The sequence below is a fragment of the Glycine soja genome, chromosome 12, assembly GCF_004193775.1.
Source record: "Glycine soja cultivar W05 chromosome 12, ASM419377v2, whole genome shotgun sequence".
NCBI lineage: Eukaryota > Viridiplantae > Streptophyta > Magnoliopsida > Fabales > Fabaceae > Glycine > Glycine soja.
Genome location: NC_041013.1, coordinates 40840274 through 40853259, shown reverse-complemented (window position 1 = coordinate 40853259; position 12986 = coordinate 40840274). Strand labels below are relative to the sequence as shown.

The following is a 12986-nucleotide window of genomic DNA, read 5'->3' as shown; positions in this document are numbered from 1 at the left end:
TGAGAAAGATGATGTAAAATTTCCAACAATTTCTCATTTTTGCTTTTTGTCAAAGCATTTCAGGCTCGCTACTCATTTCTTAGGAGCCCGTTTTGTATATCTAGTCAGTTTGTATTGTATAATATTAATACACAAAAATCCATAACCTTGCATGCATGTTACTATGTTAGTATTCAATTAAAATATAAGTTTTGAATAATTATTTTTAATAAATACTCATAAGAAAAGAAAGTGAAATAATTAAATCAAACTTCTTACGTAAGTTAAATTTAAATTATATATATACCTATATATATTTTCAACTTTTCCAGAAATAATTTTATTTAAGTTTCTTCATAAGTTAATTATATAGAACTTACTTTTAATTTATAAAAAATGAATTCTTTTATTCTTTTATTTAACTTTCTTCCTTATAAATACTTGTTAATTTTTTTATGCAAAATACATGTCTTCATAAATTAAATAATGTAAAGTGAGGTTGAAAAAGAGCTGAACCATGTGCTGATTTCCGAGTATTCATACGGAAGTCTTTAACTACCCCTTAATCATACTTAATTTATTAAACGTGGCCAGAACTACCTTTTTATAGTTGTATTAAAGATAAAAAAAAAAAGTTAAGGTTCTCTTTTCGAGAGACATCGTGATTCATGGGCATTCGTATTTTCATTTGATTATATATATTTTTTTTGTTTTTAATTTTGCTGTGTTTGAGAATTAATAAACTTTGATTTGGTCAACATGAAGCAGTATATGGGGAGGCAAGAAGGCCAAGAGGCAAAACTGTTAAAACTTCATTTAACTGTGTGTTGACGGTATTTTTATTTTTTTTTTGCATTTATTTTTGTTAATAAAGGTAATCTCATAGAAATTGGAAGAAGGATATAATTCTTCTTTTGAAAACCCTTTCTCCAAAGACTAGTTTTCGATATTGAAATTAAGTCATAAACCTATTTTTGATACAATCGAAAAATTGTGAATTTAAGAGTGTGATTTAACCTGTGTGTCTCTAACTTGAGTATTTATATATATACTTTCATGGTAAAATTTGATAGGAACAACTTTAATTTGTAATTAGCTTAATCCTTCTTATATAATAAATTTAATTTGCATTATTGAAAATAATAATTTTTTTTTATAAATACTCTTCTTGTTTCAAAACTATTGGTCTTTTTATGAATTTTTTTCTCAAATTATTAGAACTTATTTGTTTCTTTTTTTCTTACGAGGGAAAATATAAAACCACAACAGAACAAAAGAGCAAAAAGAAGACAAGTTAAATCCTAGTAAAGGTAGTGATGGAAGCATCTGATAGCAGAAACTGCCTCAACTGATGAGCTGAACACTTGATGAAAAGCCAAGTTTTGTCAAGAAGTCAGCACTTTGGTTCCCCTCTTGATAATCATGCTTGAAGGAGAGGTTTCAATTGCAATATTTGAAGTTGTTGATTTTGGCAATAATCGAAGCATAAGGATGAAGATCATACTCATTCTGATCTAGCATTTGAAGAGCTAGTAATGAATCTGATTCGCAAACAACACTGCGAGAGCCTGAATCCCAAGCTACTGGAAGACCCACCATGATTGCGTGAAGTTCTGCATTCACATAGGTGGTGAAACTGCGAGAGTCACTGAAACCAGAAAGTCATCGACCGAACGGATCTTTGAACTTATTTGTTTTATATTTCTAAGGAAAACTGTTTTTTTTAAAGAAACTAATTATTAGAAAATACCCGAGTATCACATCAGCTCTAACTGTCTTAATCCTTCAAATGCAGTTTATATTTATTGGACAATTTTCACTTAATGCCAATTAATTTTAAAATAAATCTAACATGATATCAGGCTCAATCCTTCGAGCTTATATATCTTTTGTACAAATGTCAATTGGTTTTAAGATGAACTAATAAAACTAATTTTTTTATATATTTGTTTAAGCTTTAATAAAAGAGAATTAGAAAAATATTTTTCTGATTTTTTAAAAAATTTATGCTGAGCAACGTATGAACAAAAATAACTTATATTTTCAAAAAAATCTGTGAAAATTAAATGAGTACTTTTTAAATACCTTTTTTTTAATTCAAAAAATTTTATCCTTAATATTTTCTCTTCTTTAATTATGTATGATTAAAGGATAATTAGTTTCTTTATTTTTTTATTCTTTATTATGGGACTTAAAGTTTAATGACATATTTACATTTCATCATTTAAATAATATTGTCAATTAAATTAAATTTTAAATCTCTCTCTGTGTAAATTGAATTAAGTATTAAGTATCCGTGTACATGGTAGCTATTGTATATTTTTGAAATCAATGACTTTATGTTTAGCCTTTACAACTGCCAAACAAAGCTTTACATGGATTAAATTTCACTATATCGAATCCTCTTTTTAAAAGCATTATCTTTGCTTGATTTGATGCTTTAGAGTTTAGACCTTTGGTTCTAAAAGCTTTGTATACGAACAAGTGATTTGGTAATCCCACTCAAACTTGATGTTCCGATAACTAAGGAATCAAGAGTACACAAAACAATTTCTACAAATGGACAATGATGCAATTAATATCCATTTACACTAATACTAATTAAGTAGATATTGTCAAAAGTAAAATAGGAGCCATCGTTTGAAATATATAAGTTGTTCTCAGAAAATTTGTGAGCCTGCCGGCTCTTGTTGCATGTGTTTCTGTGTTTAAAATGCTAATATCAGTTTTTAGATTTATTTTAACTAATTAAAAATAAAAATCATTAAAAATATTATTAATCTCGAAGTACATAATTTTTTAAAATAATTTTTCACTTTTAATTATTTAAAATCGGCTGTAATAATTAATGTTATTAAAATTAGTGTCTTCATGATTATTATTATTATTATAGTTACAGAAAAAAAATTATGCACTGAGGGAAGAAAATTTTAACCAATTATCTAATCAATGATAATTTTTAAATGATTTATTTTAAAATAATTTAAAATTATTTTACACTATTAATACATAAATATTAGACTCTTATAATTATTGAGACATTATTTATAATGCTAGCTAGTTTTTTATTCGTTTTTCCTACATATCATTATGCTACTACCTTACTAGTCGGCACCAGCTTCCAGAATTGCTGACCTTGGACCAACTACAATTTATGAAGCTAACGATGCACATATTTTCTGTTAAGTGTCTTTCATGAATAATTAATCAGGTCTAGAGATAAGTTTAACTATAAGCATGACAAGATATAGGAAGCAAAAAACACAATAATTAGGATATTAATTAGTGCCAACTAACTAAACTCCCTCTTCCAGTTCCATTAATTGCTTTACCTTTACGAATCAGTAAAACTGAATTCAATAAAATTGAATTTACTCTCAAAATTAAACTTAATTAGACACCAGTGATACAAGCAGGCATATAACAAATTATTGCCTCATATTATGTCATATCCTAATTCCTAACACAGACTACACTTAAGGTACAGAAGCAGCATATTCGTGTGATTTTATTTTACTTTTATATATAATATTATATCTATCTATATATATAGATATGGTCCACCAAAGTCCATAAAACACAAAAACAAGGACAATAATCACAATATTACAAGTGATAGTTGCCTCATAGGGCCTCAATGGCCAATAATCATTCTCAAATCTGCTCACAATTTTCTCCACTGGGCCGGGAGACATGGCATCCACTACAGATTAGACTCCACACACCCATGTTATTATCTGAAAATTCCAAGCAAGTCTTTCTAACTTTTATCATACCATAAATATCCAGGAAATATTTCCAAAAAAGGGGACCATTTTTTATTTCAAAAAAGAAGAGAAGAAAAACCAATAGCTAATTGTTTGATTGAACTTTTTTTTTTCTTAAATAATATGTTTCTACACGTGCGATCATTGCCTTTTATATTTGAATTCATTAAACAAAGCCAATGATAATATAACAAAATATCTAATCTTAATACACAATAAAATCAAAAATTCAAAACACAATTAAGTCAAAATATTCCACCCACAGTTTCGCACCAACTGCAGCAAGGTGGGAACAGTGTACTTGTGCGAATCGTTTTCGGGCAAACGGCAACTGGGGTCCTCAAAACAACGTCGTTTTCAAAAAACGCTACATTCTCGCTTTCACGTTCATTCGATCGTTAAACAAAAAAAAAAAAAAACGAGGTTAACGGTAGCAAAAATAAATAATTCTGATATGGAATGGAGTCAATGGACCAATATACCCACTTGCTTTGCCTTAAGGGCACGCACATGCGGAGTTAACAGTTCAACCGCCGGTGGGACCCAATACAGTGGCATCTTTCGTAAATAGACGCCAAACAAATGGACAATAAGGTCATGACAGTTATTCCGTTGAATGGACCCGGCTGCGTTGCACTATAAAAAACCCAAAAGCCATTAACGGTCTCATACAATCAAACTGAAAAAAAAAAAAAAACAAAGCATTTTTTTTTTGCCGCAATCAATCAATAACTGTCGGCGACATATCCGAATCACCGTTGCAGTCTCACGTTTCCTCTAACTGTTTTTCTCGGGCTCCGAGCTCGCCGGAGCTAACATTCACGGCGGCGCACCGCCCATTTCTTCACCCTCACTCAAAATGCAGTGCCACCGCGTCTCCGCCGTGCTTTTTCTAAGCTTATGCTTTAGAATTGCGCTAGTATACGCGCAAGGAGAGCCTCATCTCACTGCTCTGGACCAACATTGGTTCCCGGGAACCGCCACGTGGTACGGCGACCCCGAAGGTGACGGTAGCACCGGTAAGGACTAAAACACTGACTCGCCGAGTTTAATCAATAATAATGCAAATGCAACACCAAAGTTCAACTAACAATAGACTATAGTTACTTATATGAATTACACATGCAACCTCATAAATTAATTATGTTAAAAGGTTGATAATTAACATTATTAAAATACACTTACGAACACATACACTTTATGTGTTAAAATTTATTACAAATAGTAGAAAATAGAGTCGTACGTCTTATTTAACTAGTATATTTCAATGAATAATAAAATGTATGTGAGAAGCTAACACTAGTGTTTGGTTACGTGAATAATGTTAATGTGTGGGAACTGAAATTGGTGAATTCAGGAGGGGCATGTGGGTATGGTACGTTGGTGGACGTGAAGCCGTTGAAGGCAAGGGTGGGAGCAGTGGGGTCAGTGCTGTTTAAGAAGGGGGAAGGGTGTGGTGCTTGCTACAAGGTGAAGTGTTTGGACCATAGCATATGTTCGAAGCGGGCAGTGACGGTTATAATAACGGATGAGTGCCCGGGCTGCCCGTCTGACCGGACGCACTTCGACCTCAGTGGCTCTGCCTTTGGCCGCATGGCAGTTGTGGGTGAAAACGGTCAGCTCGTGAAATCCCAGTCATTTACCGCAGGTACGCATGACATGACATAATGTGTACATTTTTTTCTCTTTTTTTCTTTTCTTAACCTTGTTGCACTTGAAAGAGCCGTTACATAATCATTGGTATCAGTGAAATTGAGTTGTGATATGGAAGAAGAATTTTATATGATGAGTTTTGGTCAATCTGTGCAGTAGAAATGTTCAACAGAAGACAAAAAAGATAAAAACGTTAGCATGATCAGAATGACTGACTCTTTTGTCTTGGTTAGCAAGTGATTTTTAGTTTTTCACAAGGACACTTTTTTAACCCGAGTCAAGTAACTCGGGCTGAAAGAGAAATTGTGTTTGTAAGATAAATTTGTATAATTTTTTTGCACTAAAAAGAGGGGGATACAGAAATGTAAGAACATGGTTGATGTGATAAAGAAAGATGAAAAAAATGCTAAGAAGGCATGTTTTGTATTTTTTTTTAGTTTTAATTCTCTGGTTCAACGGTGAAAAAAAATATTAACTAATCTAAAATTTAGTTCAGTCAAAAAATAAGTAAATATAATATAACTAATAATTATTTTCACCAAAAATTAAATTTAAATACTACTCAAATAATTCAACTTTAATTTTCACATATTAATTACTTGTCTCCAATCATAAGATATTTTAGAATGTAGTTGTACGACATTTTTCAATTGATAATTTGCTTGGGAAGTCAGAAGTATTGCGGTTTGTCTTTTGGTATTTGTTGCTGCAGCATTGACTATTGTTTTGTTTTTCTTTTTCTATTTGTGGATTCAAAAAGATGGATAAAAGGTAGAATTCAAAGGATGGGTTGAAAAAAGCATGCTGAAGTTACCCTTTTGTTTTGTGGATTAAAAAGGAAAGGAAGATTTACACTGAATGACCTTTGTCCTCTGTTATTGTATTTTTGGCAGAACACCGTGCAAGTATGCTGGCAAAAACATTGCCTTCCATGTCAATGAAGGTTCCACTCCTTTTTGGCTATCCCTTCTGGTGGAGTTTGAAGATGGAGATGGGGACATTGGCTCCATGCATATACAAGAAGTAAGCTTCTCTTTTCTGTTTTGTTGATATTTACTTGCTTAATTTTTCACTATACATTAATTTATTCCTTAAAATCTCAATTTCCAACCAACATTCATATCTAGCTAGAAGAATATATACTACTACCAGAATAGCAAAATGAAGAAAGATAGTTGAACCCCATAAGAGTGAGAGAGAAGAAATCTTGAACTTCTGGTGTCCATAAAATCATATTGCAACTACTGGTAGTAGCATCTGATATCTACAAGAACGTGATGAGATACTCCCTATATTTTAATATTTCATATATAGCTAGAACGTACAAATGCTTTACTTAATTAAAGTGGAATACATAGTAAACTAGTAATAACATCTGGGCCCAAGGAACTGTCATACTCGTACCATCAAACTGATTGCGTACATTAGGTGGAGCTATTAAATTATCCATCGATTTCAAGTTTAAAATTGTGGAAATGTAGTTACATTAAAAATTAAGATGAAAAATGTAGTACCATGCTGGTGATCCTAAAGAATAAAAAAGAGCAGAGAAAGCTTGGACATGGTTAGGACATGATTCGGTGGACAATTCCAATTCCAATTCCAAATGTTGTGGATGTCTTTTCAGATCACGTGCCGGTGCTATGCAGTTCCATCTTTTGTACTTTACATTGGAATCATTGGATTATATGCCAAAGGTTGTAACCCATTTCTATCCTATTAAAAATACACTATCCAGAGTGTTATCCTTACATCATGGTCACCATTGGCACCCAATGTTCCTCTTGTGGTGCCCTTTTCCTATATCTTTTGAACTAGAAGCATGTGACATGGGACCTCTAAAGAAATTCCTTTCCCCATTTCTCCCCCACAATAAATAATATCTGCTAGGTAGGTCATAGGTGCATGTGTCAGATCAACCCCAATTTGAATTTCACTTGCATTGCATTATTATTCTTATGATACTGTTGCAACATGTACACTATTTTTTTTCTTTTATCTCTCTGTTACATTTATCTCTATTATTATATAAAAAAAGAAAACAGCAAGCATATGCAAATACAATTTCTCTTCCAATTTCACATACACAAATGGAGAAAACTTAGATAGAGTTACTTATACTTTGGTTGTGTTTTTCTCTAATTAGAATTGAAGTTTTATCTAAATAATTTGCATAATTATTTAATACAAACTTATATTTCGTATATTATTGAGATGAAACTTCAATTCTAACAGGAGAATAACCCAAACTGAAATTTTATGTAAGTTTTATTCAATACAAATTTAAAAGAAGGAACAATGAGATTAATTTTCTTTTATTGTGATTGGAAATTGGTATTGGCAGGCAGGGTCGAGTGAGTGGCAGCAGATGAATCATGTATGGGGTGCAAATTGGTGCATTGTTAAGGGGCCATTAAGAGGACCTTTCTCTGTTAAACTAAGCACATCTACAGGGAAAAGCCTCACTGCCAAAGATGTTATTCCAAGCAATTGGACTCCAAAAGCCACTTATACCTCTCGCTTAAATTTCCTTTCTTAGTACAAGGTTTCCAACTGAACAATCACCAACACCAAGGCCCTTCTTCCCAAAGGGAGAAAGTAATTTAATAAATCACCATTTACCCAGTTAAAGTTGCTCAAGTTCCACAAGGCAGAGAGTCTTCTTGGCCTTTGAGTCTTTGTGTTTTTTAATAAGAAAGAAAAGTAGCCGTTGAGTGTACAAGGCCATATCCAATGATCTTTCATTTTCTTAGTTTTATCTTTTCGCTTTTGAATACCTATAATTTTGTCATTTTTGTGGTGTGCAACTGTTTGTACCAAGAAGTCATGGTATTATTGGTAGCCCTCTCCAAAAAGGAGGGAGAGCGTGTAGTGTAGTATCGTAGAATGCGTGTACTGGGCTCAGTGGGCTTCAAATGAATGAATATATAAATTTTAGAACCAGTGAATATTTTTTTACTATTTTACTCACTATATTTTACTTCTCTGTTAATACAGTATTTGGGATGGACCTGGCATTGTGGTCCTCATTGTGTTGTCTAAATTGAATTAATAAATATTTAAATGTTTAAATATTACAAGATAATTTATTGATAAAATAATTTGTTTATGTTGCTGATTAATTAAAGTCATAAAATACAGGCAAAAAAAAAAAAATATCCCAAGTTATAAAATACCATTTTTTAGAATTAGAAGAGAAACTCTAAACAGGATTTCTAATGAGTTTCTTAATCTAATTACAAATAGGAGTAATATAAGTTTGCGTTAGTATAGGCTAGCAGAGCAACAAATGGATGCTTGAGATAAAGTAATATTTCTAGTTTTTTTTTTTACTTATTGCTATAGATTGTTATTCTTCAAAATATGGACTTTCAACTAATTATGGCAGTTGGTACAATTTTCCAAGAGAAAATTTTGAGATGTCAGAAGCTGTATTTTTTAAAATTGCCAAGAGAAAATATGATATGGTTCCATTTCAATATGGAAGGTACAAGATGAAACCATGCTTTTAATGTTTAAACTTTTGGCTAATATAACTAATTTTATGGGAAAATTCTTAATGTGAATGTTGTGCTAAATAAAGGGTCAAGAAAAGTGGTGGTTTGGAATTCACAATGAGTTAGGGCCCGTTTGCAGTGGTTTCTCATTTTATGTTTTGAAATTCATAATCACTTTTATCAAGTTTTCGTTACCAATGCCGAGTCTGATGGCGAAGTGGTTGTTGTGAAAGTGAAGGAATTTGACAAGATGGCTAAACCTATGGTAAGGAATTGGGAGCAAAACTAGCACTTCAATGTGAACCTTCAATGACAGTCTCTATCCCTGAGGTAACAATCAACAGTGGAAAAACACGTATATATATCTTACCGTGTAGCCTTTGATGACTGTCATTTTGGACAAACATTTGAAGGAATTAAAATAGTTATAGAATGAGAAGGTTCGTAATCCTTGATGCTATACGTTTTAAGCAACTTAAATATTTGAATTGTAATTTATGACTTTGGCATATACTTGGTTTTTAGTGAACATAATGACATCGTTCAATTTAAGTAGCTGACATCACCTACTTTTGTTGTTGTAAATGTGATTTGTGGAGTAAATAATGAGAACACTAACTACTCCTATATTTGCTTATAAATCACGAATTCATGATCAAACTTGGCTTAGTTGCATACGTGACAAAGATAGTAAATTATATTAGTTGTAAAAATGAACTCAGAATTCCTAAGTTTGACTAATTCAAAGATAGTGTTTTTTAGTACAAGAACTAACTCGTTTAGGATTCTTAAATGTGTAGTCAAACCAATTATATCTTATATGTTCTTTGTAATTGATTTTAATTAGTTTAAACTTAAAATAATATAACTAGATCACCAATAAAATGAAGTTAAATGAGCAATAGAAGTGAAATAGACTATAATTTCATATTTACAATCCTTCTAGATCCAAGTGCTCCTGTATGCTGCTAGCATGATAAAAATTTGTACTAGGAAGTAAGAAGCAGTGAATCTACACAAACATCCTCCAAATGTTTTTTCTTTTTCTTGCAACCATATTTCATATTGCTCGAGCTATAAGCAATTTTTATAGCTTTGGGACCTCAATTATATATTTCAAGGTTGATATGAACAAAATTACAAAACCCTTTGAATTAGCAAAAGTAAAGTTAAATGCTTGTTACAGAAGAAAAACCATATGCAAAGAGAAAAGAATTCTAGAAAAATTATACTTTAATAGGAAGTATTAATGTAAGATGGCACCAAAAGATTTGCATCTAAAACCTACAATTCTAGGATAACAGTTTGGATTAAAGCTCTCCACTGGGCATTCTGCAAAGCCTAAAGTATCTTCATTTGGCCACCACTTATTCTCCATCAATATAGCAACAAAAGTTAGCAAGATCAAAAGAATACAAAATATATTAAAAAAAGAATTGCTATAAAAAACAATAATGCCTTCATCACTAAGCAGCTTTTGGTTCCGAACTAGCTACTTGCTCACCCTCAACAATAGCAGGATCTTGTGCTTCACCTTCAGGAGCAACATCTTTGGCAGGGGAAGTAGGTTTATTTCCTACAACACCTGTTGTTGCAGTTGGTGTTGAGCTTTTTCCACCCTTATCATCCTTCCCTTCCTTTGCATTTTTGTTATCTTTGCCTTCTTTTGCATCTTTCTCTTCTTTGGGTGGGGGAGGCATCATATGAGAAGGGGGGTTCTGTTTAAGCTTCAAAATCATTTGGCGCATTCTTGCAAGATCAGTAGGTTTTCCTGGCTTTGGACCTTGAATAACATGAACAGAAGGCTTATTCTCAGCTTCTTTCTTCCCTCTTCTCTTCTCGATATTAGGAACCTCGCGAGGAATTATCTCAGCTATTGCTTTCCAGTAATGGTTGTGAGCTTCTTTGTGAAATTTCTCTTGGTTGGCCAAGTATATCTGCATATACACTCATTCTTTTTATTTGCATGTACAAACAAAATAGTATGATAATGCTCAATGAATACATGGTTCACAAAATGGAATAGAGGAATAGCGTGAGTAATTACTTAACTGTGGCAAATAGGGAATGAACTTTGCTGCCTCTCAATTAAAGTTCATTCCCTATACTCCTTTCTCTATACAAATACAGAAGTATGACAATGCTCAATGAATGCATGGTTCACAAAATGGAATAAAGGAATGATAATATAGGAAGTTACTTAAGGAATTAAATTATAGCATAGGAAGTATATTTCTACCTTTTCTCTTTCCCTATTGTTCTCTTTGTTTTTCTCACAGTTGACCTTTCTTTTCTCATAGAAAGCTTCCTTATACTCTTCAGCTTCCTTTATAATCTGATTCCGCATCTCTTTCTCTCTTTTCTCTTTTTCCTCAAGATGAATGGCATTTAGACTGCATTAACGGAAGTCATGAAAATTATAATATCAGAAAAGCAAATGCAATATTACTTAATTGATAATGCTCAATAAAGAAACACACCTATACTCACACACAAACTAGAAAATAATACTCTTCTCACCACCCCAAAAATCAAGATCCCTTTAATACCTCAAAGGCATAATAAAATGAGTGAGATACATAAAGACAACCATTATTACAGCACAATATTACTAAATCTATACAATTTTCTTGCAATTCAAAGAACAATTAAACATCTACATCACTCTTTCAATTTTCAACACAATCTAATCCACAAAATAGAAAAACTCAATAAAAAAAAATATTAAAGAAGAATTAAATAGATCACCTATGGAACAAGTTCCTTGTGATGGGAAAAAAATCTAAAACAAAACCAAAACATGCCCACGTTCGCAATAAAAAAAACATGAAATCTAAAAATATTGTAAATGTGAAAAAGAATGTTGCCCCTTGCACACATTTTAGTCAAGGACATTATTAGTGTCTCCCAACTCATTTGCTGGTAGTGTATAACTGTTCTTAATCCAAAAAATTTCTACACACCGAGGAATCAAACTCATCCACTAAATAAACCATTCTTATATATGAACCCAATGAATCTTACATCACTGCACCAATTAACTTGCACACATATAATACATAATAACAAAAACAAAAACACTTGAAATGAGAAGAATGTAGTGAAAATAAATCTGACCGTCGCCATTCACGTCTAGCATGGCCTTCCTCTTGCATTTGAGATGGGTCCGGGAGCATTGGACCGTCGGAGGTGAAGGTGGTGTCATCGGCGGTAGCGGGTTCGAAGGGGGACACGTGGTCGGGGTTAGGGGTGGAAACACCAAAGCCATAAACAGAAGGAGAATGTGAGTTATCGGTGAAATTGTTGTTATTTGGATCGACGTTGAGTTGAGGGTGTTGATCATCGTAATCGTAATGCTGATGAGACTCGTAGCCCATGCCCATGTCCGTGTCCGTGTAGCTGTTGTCATCGTCGAAGGGTCCCCTTGTCGGCGATTGATGTGATTGTTCCTCGAACGACGCCATTTCTGATGGATGCTTCTCTCCAACGTTGCCTTCGGATCACAAATCACTACCAAACTCAGAAAATATTGGAGTTGCCCCCTCTCCAACGTTATATCATGGGTGTAGCTTTATTCTTTCACCTCTATTTTTTTATATTTATCTATTTGTATAAATTATTTATATGTTTTTTTATAAATAATTTTAAATGAAAATTAATGTGTAAGCTACGTATAGAAAATACCAGAGTTACTAAAAAAATATACATAGTTTGCAAATATTGATATCCACGATCACAATGGTATTTACTTAACAAATGAAACTTGTTACTATAAGTATTTTTAACCTATTTAAATGAGACATTTGAATTTTAGTCAATAAAAAGAAAAATTGCATATAAGTAGAGAAGTAAAGGAAGTTAAAAGGATAACCAATTTTAAAAAGTGGAGAAAAAGTAAACCATTTTTCTAACCTTTATATTTAATCAGAACAAAAAACAAGCAAAAAGATATTATTATCAGCTGAATTGCATAGGTTCCATACTGATACTACTAGTAAAATTCACGAATCATATAACTTGTTACTATAGGTTTATTGTATATATGGTTCTTGAATTGCATAGATTCCATACTACTAGTAAAATATATTTT

General features: G+C 32.3%; 2 protein-coding genes and 1 pseudogene across 2 annotated transcripts; 1 reads left to right on the top strand and 2 right to left on the bottom strand.

The window, feature by feature from the left end:
* The first annotated feature begins 4427 nt into the window (after nt 1–4427).
* LOC114378634 lies at nt 4428–8357 on the top strand (annotated as a pseudogene).
* A 1771-nt stretch (nt 8358–10128) lies between these two features.
* On the bottom strand, nt 10129–10839 carry LOC114379033 (clathrin light chain 1-like). The gene has a single exon (XM_028337592.1). The coding sequence runs from the start codon at nt 10837–10839 to the stop codon at nt 10363–10365; it is 477 nt and encodes a 158-aa protein (XP_028193393.1). The 3' UTR covers nt 10129–10362.
* A 152-nt stretch (nt 10840–10991) lies between these two features.
* LOC114379032 (clathrin light chain 1-like) lies at nt 10992–12376 on the bottom strand. The gene is made up of 3 exons (XM_028337591.1): nt 12014–12376; nt 11136–11289; nt 10992–11012 (listed from the first exon to the last, which is right to left on the bottom strand). Exons 1-3 carry the CDS (start codon nt 12358–12360, stop codon nt 10992–10994), a joined length of 522 nt encoding a protein of 173 aa, XP_028193392.1. The 5' UTR covers nt 12361–12376.
* Nucleotides 12377–12986: the final 610 nt, after the last annotated feature.

Excerpts from the sequence above, each read along its gene's own strand:
- LOC114379033 (XM_028337592.1), bottom strand. The coding sequence starts at position 10,839 with ATGCAGATATACTTGGCCAACCAAGAGAAATTTCACAAAGAAGCTCAC.
- LOC114379032 (XM_028337591.1), bottom strand. The coding sequence starts at position 12,360 with ATGGCGTCGTTCGAGGAACAATCACATCAATCGCCGACAAGGGGACCC. Across the intron at positions 11,290-12,013 it reads GCTAGACGTGAATGGCGACG|TCTAAATGCCATTCATCTTG; the intron begins GTCAGATTTATT and ends CCGTTAATGCAG. Across the intron at positions 11,013-11,135 it reads ACAATAGGGAAAGAGAAAAG|AGAAAGGAGTATAGGGAATG; the intron begins GTAGAAATATAC and ends GTATTTGTATAG.